Here is a 12936-nt window from a genome sequence, read left to right on the forward strand (position 1 = left end):
GCCACCCTGGCGTCCCTGGATAAACATGATTTTTTAATGGATATTCTATAGAGGTACCACTTCATTCAATCGCCTTCAAAACAGTTACTCTGCTTGGAGCAACACCCTTCTATCAGATCTTACTAACCAATTTCTCTTCCCTTAGGCACGCATCACCTTAATGGTACACTGTTGTGTTTTTTTTTTTTTTTTTCAATGAACCACTTAGATTACAGCAATTTAATACCACAAAGGCTCAGTATCTATATGTAGTCTAGGCATTCTAAGTAAGACAACCAAGACCCTCCATTTATCTTTGATCTGACTGAGGCAATACAGACAACCTCTACATTATTCATGCACACTTTAGTTTTCTTAATGAATCCTCTTCCTTTCTATGTATCTTTTCTTTTAGAAATGTGATCCATCTTTCAAGATACACCTCAAGCACCACACTTTCTAACAACAGTTAATAATAACCAACATTTATTCAATGCTCATTTTGTATCAGGCACTAATCTAAGCTCTATGTCACTAACTAATTTCATTCACACAGGCACGTGGTAACTACTATATTTGATCTTCATCCGAGTTATGTGTGTATATCTACTATTGATTTTAACAGTCCTAGAAGAGATAATAGTATCATTTTACCTCTCCACAACATCTTGTACATATAGCACACATTTCTGTGAGAAGCTGCACTGGGGAAAAAAATCCTAGTGGTGAAACTACTGGATTAGGGTGTCTATATCTAAGAAATACAGTGATCAATTTTATCAGGGCCACTATACCCTAATTGCCTACCTTTCCTAAAGTAAATCTCAAAGGCAAAAAGATGCGTTTCTATCTTGTTCTTCACCAAGTTCTTCAACGGTGTTAAAAATTTAATAGCTTCTTCCAATGGAGTTTCAACCTAACAAAAATAAAAGATATTATACAAATGGAAGCAAGAGGAGGGGAGGGAGTAGGGGGTGAAGGATGTGATCTTATTCTGTTATAAACAGTTCACTTTCTGGGTTGGTTGCTGTAGTTTTTTTTTGTTTTGTTTTAATTTTTTTGGTGAAAAACACTTACCCATTACCCAGAAATACATCATATTTTAACCTCCCATAATCTAAAGGAAGAGAATTTTGAACTCTAGAACTCTTCACTGGTCTTTACCCAAAGAGACTACATGATCTCTGGATAGAAACTATCCAACAAGTAAAGACAAAGATAAAACAGAACCAGGGAAACAAAGACAGTGAGATGAACAGGTAAGAGAGCCAAGGGGTGAGGTGGGGGTGATGGGGGGAGGACAGAGGAAAGATGTTAAATACGATGAAGAGGGGTTAAGAAGGAGAAGTAGGGAATATTACAGAATCAGTTAACATTCTTTTTAAATTCAAAGTGAAGCACAATCAAGCTATTAAGAAAAAAAGCAGTACAATATTCACTATCTTGCTTTGTTCAAAATTATATTCTATAGAATCCATTATTTATTCCAATGCCATACTAATGGTGAGATGGCGTTTGATAAGATTTATGTTTATCGAACTCTGTTTCTACCACCCTTTATTAATGACATAAGATGTCATATTAATTACATACTTGTAATATATCCTGAGCAGGTATACGTTTAGTACATAATTATGCTACTGTTACACTCCTAGACGGAGTATTTAGACAAAATTCTTCTCTGTAGACAGAGATGGGGACCACCACATTTATCAGAAACGCATTGAACATCTGTGCCTGTATTGGCCTTGTCTCATCACAGAAGCAGTAACAATTTATCCTTGATGGAATTTGGATTTGCCATACCTGTCCAACATGCCTCTGCTAATACAGTAATTGTGGCTTCACCAACAGATTCTGTCCAAGGAAATTTTTTCACAGCATTAAAAAAAAAAAAAAAAACTTAAGCAAAAAAGTGATGTCTAGGATATTTACCTTACACTAATATGTAAGGCCGTTGGCATTATTCTGAAGGACACAGGCTCTGAACAAGAAATCAATATATGGCATTGTCATTCTAATAGCTGTAGATACCAAAAGACAGATGGGAGAGGGGCCCTCCTAAGTATACCTTTCTCAGACATTTGTAAATATTTTGTTTCTGTGTCCTAAGATTTTGATTCTTTTTTTTTTCTCAAGATTTTGATTCTATGTCCTACTGAGTTGGAATTTGTAGTGGACAGGGGAGAAATTTCTACCAGGGAAAGGTAAAGAACTGGAAACTGGAAACTGGAAACTAAAATTGCAATGGAGCTGTATCAATCTTGATACATGAACTTCAGAGCATTGACTGAACCGAAGATCATTGTAATGACCAGGGTAAGTTACTACCAGAGAGATATGGCTGCTGTCACAGAATGGAAACAAGAAGTACAGGGAAGCAGAGTCAATACAAACATTATACTTACTGAAATCAAGTATTTAAACTTGGAAAAAGAAATGAGAAATTCTGCTTTCAATTCTAATAAATGAGAACATATGCCTCCACAAGAAATCTGGATATGCTGTCTCCACATGTTTCTGTGTGCCTCGCATAGGTAAGATTTTCGTTAGGCTAAATCTGAGTATTTAAACATATATATAACCACAAGCTAAATACTTTCTACATATACACATAATGAAGTTGAGGGTTAAAAGTGTATCAACAGGGATGAGTTCTAAAATCAATGCTTAAGATCAAGAAAAAAAGAGTATCATAAAAACTACCCTTGAAAAATCCCTAAAGTTGTAAAGACAGATGTATAAAAATGAGTATTTACCAGTATTTGCATGGAAACTATATTAAGTACCAAAATGATAATCATTATAGCAAAACGTTCCTGCTGGGAGAGGCATACAGGAACTGACATAGTCTAACCTACTGGGAGTCATACTTCCTCCATCTTATACTCAGTTGGGGTCCTGTGTTCACTGAGTGGAGTACTATATGAAATTGCCAGAATTATGCATACTCATCTCTGTCTCTCAGAACAAAATTACAACCAGTAATGAAGATTTGAATTTACTTAAATTTAAAGAGATGTAGAATGGGGCTGTACTGTGTGGATGAGCAATATAAGAGATCTGCAAAGAGCAGTTTTGATCATATGTAACTTTTAAATTTATAAACTAATAATGTGCAGTCTAATCTGCATTACATATGTTGTATAGGAATACATCTCCCTATACTCCCAGCATAGCAACAAAAAGTTTTACAACTATTCAACACTATACAGACAGAATACTAAGGACGCACTGATAAGGAGGAACTATGTGTGCACAGAAGGAAATAATCCAGCTGAGATGAATACTACCTGGAGGCAAGGAGAAGCATAGGATGGATGGTACAAGAGGGAAATCATAGATACCAATTACTGCTTCATGGTAAGTTTGGAGAAATAAAGACTTCAGGTTTATGATCAGTTAACTGAATATTAAACTCGCTAAACTAAACCTCTTCCTATTTTCCTTTTTTAACTGGAATTACTGCTAACTTAATAGTGCTTTTATATTATATATATAAAATCCTGAACTGGTGACACTAAATATACCACTTATAACATGAAGAATGATAAAATACAGAATCACAAAACATCACAATCTGGAAACTGTAAATCCAGACTTGGCAGGCAGCTCTTAATATACCCTACAATGCCATACCTTATTATGATGGCTTGGTGTAATCAAGCACTGCCACTATACTGGAGATACAAGTGTGGACACTATATTAGAAGTGGGCATGCTGGTGGCAGTTTTCCTAGGAAGAGAAGTGTGCTATGTGCATAACAGGTAAGAATAGTATATATTTAAGAATAATATATATTTAACAGCAGCCTATGAAAGTCCATCCCTTCCACTGGGCTCTTTCCAAATAAAGAGCATTTCTGTAGGCATTATTTTCTTCTGAGACTCTACAAACCTCTAGCTATAAATATCTAGACTATAACTTGACATCTGGCCCAAAAGCAGCCATGATAAGCTGGACACAAGGAAAATCCAACAGTCTATAAGGAGGCCTGGTATAAGAATTCTGCTCTGTGGGTAAGTACCTCTATTAGAGGGTGACTAAACAATCCAAATAGATCCTCTCTTTAAGAAGTATAATGGAAGATATGTAAGATTACAAAGAAAAAAAGTCATTAAGAAAAGTCATGGGCTATAAAGAAAGCATGCAGACAGAATGATGGTGGCAGTCAGTGACAGTGGTAAAAGTGGTAGTAATAAAAAAAGCTGAAGCTTAAAGATGGAAGGCCCTTAAAGTTTATATTATACCTGAATAACTCTGCAATTCTCCATGAGGTCAATTTTCTGTGCTTCCTCACTATTCTGTATATTCCTTCAATAAACTCCCAACAATAAAAAGGTAGTATCCTTGTTTGTAGAAGTTATACAATTGTTTGTGAAAAGATGTCAATATATCCTTTGAAATCCAAGCTAGATTTCTCTATGGTTCTTTTTTTTTCCCCCTACGGTTCTTAAATAGCAATACTGCTAAGAGCTATTACTATCCACCTTCTCTATGTTAAAACTATTTTCCAACTCTACTTATTAGGTATTATAATTTTTCCTAGTTATAAGGTGGTTGATTTTGATTTTTTAGTTACTACTCGGGCTAATACTGAACTCTAGGGCAATGTGCTTACTCTATTTACTGCTTTAACATGATATATTATGCAATTATTTTCACACGGAGAAGCTGACACCAAGAGCCAGAAGAAAAGTGCATAAGGGTATGTTACTAATCAAAATATTCATGTGACAATGAATACTTTGGTTTCAGCTTAATGGTTAAAAATGGCAGATATGATTTTGATTTAGGGGAAAATATATAGGGACTTTAAGGAAATTAGGTTCAAATGGCAAAGTCCAATAAATAAACTGACAAATGAGTGAGAGATATACATATACACTCACTTTTTAATAAGTTCTATTTGGCCTAGATATAAAAAGTTGCATGTTGCCACTTACAACAGATAGCTACATTCTTTGCACATATAGTTCCTTTAATCCTAACACCCCTGACTAGTGGAGATTTTTTTTCCTAGTCCCATTTTATACATGAGACAACCATCAGAGAGGTTAGACAAAGTGTCCAAGACACAAAGTAAAGTGTAAGTGCCAATATGCAGACCCAGATCAGAATGACTCAAAAGCCTAAACTTTCCACTATACCATATTACACTACTTTGGATCCGGAGCAACATTCCAAGGTTTTGTTTTTGTTTTTTAATATTCCAAGTTTTAAATGTGAAATATGATACGGGAAAAAAGAAAGAAAATAGACAAAAAATTAAAATGATTCTTCGTTCTAAAATCTATAATCAAATTGAATAAGCATAAAATGACAACAGCTGGTCATGAAATTTCACTCAATTGTGCTAAACACTATTATTAAGTACCTTGGCCAGTTTCTCAGGGATAAGTTCTTCTTTTGGACCTCCGATTTCTTCATCATCATCATCCTTTTTCTTTTTCTGATTTCTCTGCTGCTTTTCTTTTTCTGCATTTTTTTTCTCTTCTTCTATCTGGGCTTTCTTTTGAGCTCTTCTTTGTTTATTTCGTAGCTTCTTTAGCTCTTTGTCAGACATGTTTGCTGTAGGCAACATGTGTTAATTAATTAAAACCACATTAATCAGGTTAGTAATGATAAATCACTAACTTAATATTTCCATTAAAACTCTCATAAAAAATATTACATGTTACGCATGTTCATGTTCCTATGTGTACCTAGACATTTAATGGTTCCACATATGATAGAGAACACTCTGATCTCTTCAAAAAAATTTTTTGAAAACAGATGGAGACCTGGTGCCGCAACCATAGCAAAGCATAAAAGTATACAAGTTCCTCCAGCAATATTATACTTGAAATTCTAGAAATGTAACATGCTGTTTCATATTTCTATGGCTGTAGACTCTGTTCTTTCTTAGTTATGCCTCTTTAAACTCATCAATTATTCATTCTCTACTTGGTGCTGCCACTACAACATATATTTTGCTTGTCACAATACTTTTTGTTTATACATGTTCTCCTTTCAGACAGTGAATTCCTTGGTGGAAGAGACTCAGTTTTACTCCTAAATCTTTGTATTCTCAGTGCCTACTGGTATACAGAAAATATTCAAATATTTGTTATAGAATAATAAATAACTATATGGTAAATTAAAGGTCTGACATTGAAAATTAACAGCTCTTGTGGTATAAATCATGGAATGTCTCAAAACAAAGACTGAAAATCACTAGCACGCAATAATAAAGTGAAAAACCTATATTGTTTAGTTTTCAAGCAATAAATCTGAAAGTTACATGTGCAACTGGTATTTATTTAGATAATACTTATTGATACTAAGAAATGAAAAAGGTCATTCTAAAATATACCACGGTGTTAATTTTCAAATATGCCCATAAACTCTTTCCTTCAAAAGGTAGAGCCTATTTCCCCTTCCCTTAATTGTGGGCTATATTTAACCCACTTCCAACGAATGGAATATACTAGAAATCAAAGCACATGACATCCAAGATCAGAACATAAAAGTATGGTAGATTCCTCCTTGCTTTCTCCTGGACCACCACTTAGAAGAAACCAGCCTCATGCTGTGAAGATACACAAATAACCTTATGGAAAGACCCATGTGGCCAAAAAAAAGGCCCCCGGCCATGAGAGTAAGCCATCTTGGAAGCAGATTCTCCAACTCCAACAATTCAGACGCTCTGGCTGCCGTCTTGACTTCAATCTCCTGAGAGACTCTACATCTTTCAAAATCATATAGCAAAGCTAAGTGGCTTCTGAGTTCTTGGCCCATAGTAACTCTGAGGTAATACATTTTTGTTATTTAAAGCTATGTGTAAGCAATCTGTTATACAGCAATAGATAACCAAGGCAGATTTTGGTACCTGGAAGTGGAGTGCTGCTGCAATAAAAATCTAAAATGTAGGACTGACTTTGGTTCTAGAGCATGGCAAATGGTAGAAAGATTTGGAAAAAAGGATTAATGAAAGCTCAAAGGATCTCAGACTATTTAATAGAATCTAGATTTTGAAGAGGCTGCAAATGAAACATGTGATAGTCATATAGAGACAGAAAGTTTAATAATATGCATTTAATAATATTATAAAATGTATCAAATGAACTGGGTGATCTAGCTTTGAGGGATTCAGGCCGAAAAAAAGGGGGTAGTTAAGGTAGCACCTGATTCCTCTTGCAGCTTACAATAAAAACGCAAGAGAAAGAAACAAATGGAACAAGAATTCCATTCTCAAAATTCTCAGTTCTCAAAATTCTCAGCCTCTTCAGAAGGGCTGCTGAGCAAAGATCAAATTCAGAGAACTGCCAAAAAAATATGTCAACAAGAAAACAGAGTTTGGCTTTAAATTTTTTAAGACTCAGAACTCAGAAAAGATGGTGCCTCAGTTATTAGTCACCCAAAGGTTCTCTTCTCTTAAAAATTTTAAGAGTGTGATTCACAGATTCTTTCAAACAGAGCTTCTAAGAAACTCAAGCACGTTGTCCTTTCAGCAAAAGCTCTACGTAACAAAGATATTTGCGCATGTAGCTTCCAATAAGATTTACAAAAGATCCATAAAGGTTTTAAGAGAACTCTATGGGCAGAAACAGCAATAGTTTAGTCCAAACGGACTGTCCATTTAGATTAAAAGGAACAGAGATAATATAAAAGACACCCCTAGAAAGGAGTAAAAATGAGTGGGAAATATCAGGGAGGGAGACAGAACATGAGAGACTCCAAACTCTGGGAAACGAACTAGGGGTGGTAGAAGGGGGGGGCTGGGCGGGGGGGGGGAGGGGGTGACTGGGTGACAGCCACTGAGGGGGGCACTTGATGAGCACTGGGTGTTATCCTATATGTTGGCAAATTGAACACCAATAAAAAATAAATTTATAAAAATATTTTAAAGACACCCCTAAATTTTGGAAGCAGACTGAAAAACTACTCAGATGCAAAAAATGCTAACTTTTTAAAAAATAACTTAAGTAATCTCTACACCCAACATGGGGCTTGAACCCACAACCCCTATAACAAGAGTTGCAAGCTCTTCCAATTGAGCTGGCCAGGCGCCACACAAATGCTAACTTTTAAGAACAAGGAAATATGATGCAAAAGGTAGAACCAAGGACCCAGGGATAAGACCCAGGAACCATTAGAGAATTAATCCTACATTGTGAGTCCTAATCAACAAACAACTGCTATCCTAAACCTAACTAGACTTGAGAACTGACATGAATCCTGTGTACCTCCCATTTCCCCCTCACCACTCCCCTTTTGAACAAGAATATTGACAATGGTACTCTATTCCTCTGCAATCAATTTATATTGGACATGTACTTACGCACAGAACTATACTTGAAGAGCTATACTAGCTATACTAAAGAACCATACTCAAGACCTCATCAGCACTAGAACCTCATTTAAATATAACATTCTGGACTCTGAGCTAATGCTGTAATGGAATGAGACTTTTGAAGGCCTTGGAAGGGGCAAGTGTATTTTGCATGTAAGAATAATGTAAATAATTTTGTGTCCAGAATACAGAACTTGGCAGTTAAAAATATGTCTACAAATTGTTTGATTCTTCTCTCAAATATAGGTTATACTTGGTGACTCACTTCTACAAAGACAGAACATGAAGGTAGTGATGGAGTGTTATGTCAAGAGAACAGAACTTTGGAAGCGTGTGGCTTCTTCCTTGCTTTCATGGCTAGCTACTATAGTCTTGAGGAACTGAAGAAACACTATAGAGAAACTAATGAATTAAAGCCACCTTTACAAAAGCCATGTGAGTGAGCCATCTGGGAAATGGATCTTCTAGCCCTAGTTAAGCTTTCAGATGATTACAGCCTCACCCAACATCTTTTTTCTTTTTTTGAGAGTTTGAAAGTGAGAGAATGAGCGCGTGCACTCACGTGCGCACGCGCACACACACACACACACACACAAAGGGGAGAGAGAGAAGTAGGCTCTCCGCTGAGCAGGGAGCCCAATGTGGGGCTCCATCTCAGGAGCCTGGTATCATGACCCGAGCCAAAGGCAGAAGCTTAACCAACTGAGCTACCCAGGCACGCCAGCCAACACCTTTACAACTTTATTAAAGACCCTGAGCTGGAACAACCTAGATGCTTCTAAATTCCTAAACTATAGAAATAGTTAAACTGCTAAATTTAGGGAAATTTATTATGTGTCTATTGATAATAGATAACAACCATCAAAAACAAATACACACCTGCTTCTCTCTCTTCCTAGTAAAAAAGCCCTTGCTACTAAAAAAGAAAATTTCAAACAAGGACCAAAAATTACATTCTGGAAATACAAGACATTTATAAATGAATAACCACAAAAATTATAGCCTTTTAAGGACTTGTAAAATAACTGTTACCACTTATATCCTTACTACACACTAGATACCATGCACACATTTTATTTAATATCTTCAATAATCTCATGGGTTACAGTATAGTGTTATTTAACATATGAGAAAACTGAGGTTTTCAGAGGAAAAATATTAACTCAAGAGTAATAATAAAAGGGAGGACAAGGATTTAAATCCACCTAACTCTGATTCCATAGTCTAGGCTCTTTCTTTCCACTATGTTATACCATGAGTCAACAATCTTTTTCTATAATGGGCCAAATACTAAATATTTTCAGTTTTGTAAGCCATGGGTCTCTGGTGCTAACTAAACTCAGCTACTACAGCATAAAATTAGCCATAACAATACATAAACAAATGGGCTCAGTTATGTCCCAGTAAAACTTTATTCATCAAATCAAACTGCAGTACAGATCTGGTCCACTTGCTATTTTGTAACTCTATTTTATATTATCTGCTACTGCCTTGAAAGGACTCACCTAGTTCATAACAATAGAGTTGCCATACAAAAATAGAGAAAGGAATAACCACATTAGATATTAACACAGAAATTAAGAGTTTGAATTTTGTTTCACTTAATGTAACACGAGTTACACCTGGATAAGCACTGTCTCAACTTTACCAGAATTACCTATTATCTGTGTGAATATAATAGAGACTCCAAATTTTTGCTTCAGAGAATTCTACTATGCTAGAATGTTGCACTATCTTAAAAAAACAAAAAACAAAAAACAAAAAACTGGGCAGCCCCGGTGGCGCAGCGGTTTAGTGCCACCTGCAGCCATGATCCTGGAAGACCCTGGATCTAGTCCCATGTCAGGCTCTCTGCATGGTGCCTGCTTCTCCCTCTGCCTGTGTCTCTGCCCACCCCCGTGTGTCTCTATGAATAAATAAAGTCTTTAAAAAAAAAACTATGTATATGTATGTGTGTGCATTCATATATGTGTATACATAGACAGTAACATCTAAACCTAGACTATACAGCGAAATCAACATTCACATAAGAAGGCAAAATTTAAAAAATCTGGTCACATAAAGACTTTTAAAGTTTACTGAAAAGATAAAAACAGGAGCAAAAAATAACTTCTCAACCAAAGGATAACTACCAGATATTTACTACAAATAGTAAGCTTTATGGTGGACCATTAGAAACATTATGTTTAAAGATAAAAAAGGCAGCAATCATGCTACTGTTCCCATTAATTAGCAATTTTAGCAACCCATATCAATGCAGTAAGGCATGGAAAAGAGAGGTATACAAAAACTACTAATGTTTACAGATTAATGTTAACAGCTTACATAGAAAAAATTTTTAAAATCAACTGAAAAAACTACTAAACCTAGAATCAGAGTTCAACAGATACCAACTTGACAAAAACTATTAATATACATTTAGAATACCGAAATGGGAAAAAAAAAGACATGTAGAGTTTTGGTTGTAAACTCACCAAAGTTATATGACAATTTCACTAAAACATAAATAGAAGATACAGTGCATTCTAGCATGCAAAGATTCAAGATTATTTAAGATATCCCCACCCCAAATGGTAATCTGGATCTTAAATCATTTCAAATTAAAAATTCCAAAAGAAAGTTTCTGACAGACAAGCTAATTCTATAGTTCAAATATAAAAGCAAGTTCATACAGAAGAAAATTCTTTTTTTTTTAAGATTTTATTTATTTATTCATGAGAGACACAGAGGGGGAGAGAGAGAGACAGAGAGTGGGTCAGAGACACAGGCAGAGGGAGAAGCAGGCTCCATGCAGGGAGCCTGATGTGGGACTCGATCCTGGGTCTCCAGGATCAGGCCCTGGGCTGAAAGCAGCGCTAAACTGCTGGGTCACCCGGGCTGCCTCAGAAGAAAATTCTAAAGACAGTTATAAAGAGAGACAAAGAGATCATAAGAACATAAACCTGTATACTGATGTCAATAACCACAGTATTAATGTCTTTTTTTTTTAAAAGATTTTATTTATTCATAGAGATGCAGAGAGAGAGAGAGAGAGAGGCAGAGACACAGGCAGAGGGAGAAGCAGGCTCCATGCAGAGAGCCTGACATGGGACTCGATCCAGGGTCTCCAGGATCACGCCAGGCGGCGCTAAACTGCTGTGCCACAGGGGCTGCCCAGTATTAATGTCTTTACAGTAAGTTCTGATGTTAGAACCAGATACCATACCCACAACCCACTACATTGTATTTCACAGTTTAGTTCATGATAAAGGTGGCATTTTTTTAAAAAAGATTTTATTTTTAGGTAATCTCTATACCCAATATGGGGCTCAAACTCACAATACCAAGATCAAGAGTCACATCTTCCACAGACTGAGCCAACCAGTCACCCTTCGAGGTGGTATTTTAAATTAGTGGGGAATATGACAACCTATCAACAAATACTGCTGAGGAATCAGCAGCCTATTTAAGGGTAATAAGCTGCCTTCTACTTCACATCTTTATATAAACAATTAACTCCAGATGAAGAGTGCCTGCGGGGTCGTCGGGTGAGTGTCTGATTCTTGGTTTCGGCTGGGGTCATGATCTTAGAGTTGTGAGATTGAGCCCTATATCAAGCTCCACACTCAGACCAGAGCCCGCCTGGGACTTTCTCTCCCTCTGCCCCACCTCCAAGATGGGCGTGTTCTCTCTCTCCTTTATAAATAAAGACATACATACATACATTCTTTAAAAAGTCTAGGAATTATAAATCAGTTATTTTCCTCAAAATAACAAAAACATAAAGGATGGATAATTTTCTACATTAGCAATAAAGTAAAAGATAAGCTCAATATAGTGTGTGTGGCAATAAAAACTGACAAACATTTTAAGGAAGACAATTTTGACACTATTTCAAATTCTCATACTCTTTAACCCAGTAATTTCCACTTCTTATGATCCACGGTAAGTAAACAAGTGTAAAATGTTATACAAGGACATTTACTATAGTATTGCAATGGTGGTGGTGGGGGGGGACCCACATAGGTTCCTACATAGCTTTTAAAACAACTGATAAGGGCAGCCCAGGTGGCTCAGCGGTTGAGTATCTGCCTTCAGTCCAGGGCCTGATCCTGGAGACCCAGGATCGAGTCGCACATCAGGCTCCCTGCATGGAGCCTGCTTCTCCTTCTGCCTGTGTCTCTGCCTGTGCGTGTGTGTGTGTGTGTGTGTGTGTGTGTCCCGTGAGTAAATAAATAAAATCTTAAAATATATATATATTTTTAAAAATATATATATTAAAAAAATAAAAATAAAAATAATAAAATAAAAAAACTAATGATTGTAAGAAGTTATGTCCAGACGTGGAGCAAAACTATGAAAAAACAAGTCTAAGTTGCAGAATACTGGAGATAATATCACTAATTTATAGGGCTAAAAAAATAAAAAATATCACTAATTTATAGGGCTAAAAAAATAAAACAAATGAAAACCAAACAACTTCAAAGAACTTCCCTAAAATGTGTGTGGAGTTTACGTACACATAAAACTGGAATATGTAATTGTGTACAAAGGACACTGAACCTTTTATAGGGATAACCCTTGAAAGAAGATTATCTATGGGTGGGAGAATAGTGAAAGGGGATTTTTACAATTGCTAGTG

At 36.1% G+C, this 12936-nt stretch overlaps 1 protein-coding gene across 3 annotated transcripts in view; it reads right to left on the bottom strand.

Annotated features, from left to right (window-relative positions):
• Window positions 1-12936, bottom strand: part of NAA15 (N-alpha-acetyltransferase 15, NatA auxiliary subunit) — an 83286-nt gene that overhangs the window by 14497 nt on the left and 55853 nt on the right. For all 3 annotated transcript variants that reach the window (XM_072788327.1, XM_072788326.1, XM_072788328.1), the window contains exons 15-16: window positions 5358-5551; window positions 787-895 (exon numbers count right to left, since the gene is read on the bottom strand). In XM_072788327.1, the coding sequence (XP_072644428.1) occupies window positions 787-895; window positions 5358-5551 (303 nt within the window). The remainder of the gene's footprint in view (window positions 1-786; window positions 896-5357; window positions 5552-12936) is intronic.

This window comes from Canis lupus, chromosome 20 (genome assembly GCF_048164855.1).
Source record: "Canis lupus baileyi chromosome 20, mCanLup2.hap1, whole genome shotgun sequence".
Classification (NCBI taxonomy): Eukaryota; Metazoa; Chordata; class Mammalia; order Carnivora; family Canidae; genus Canis; species Canis lupus.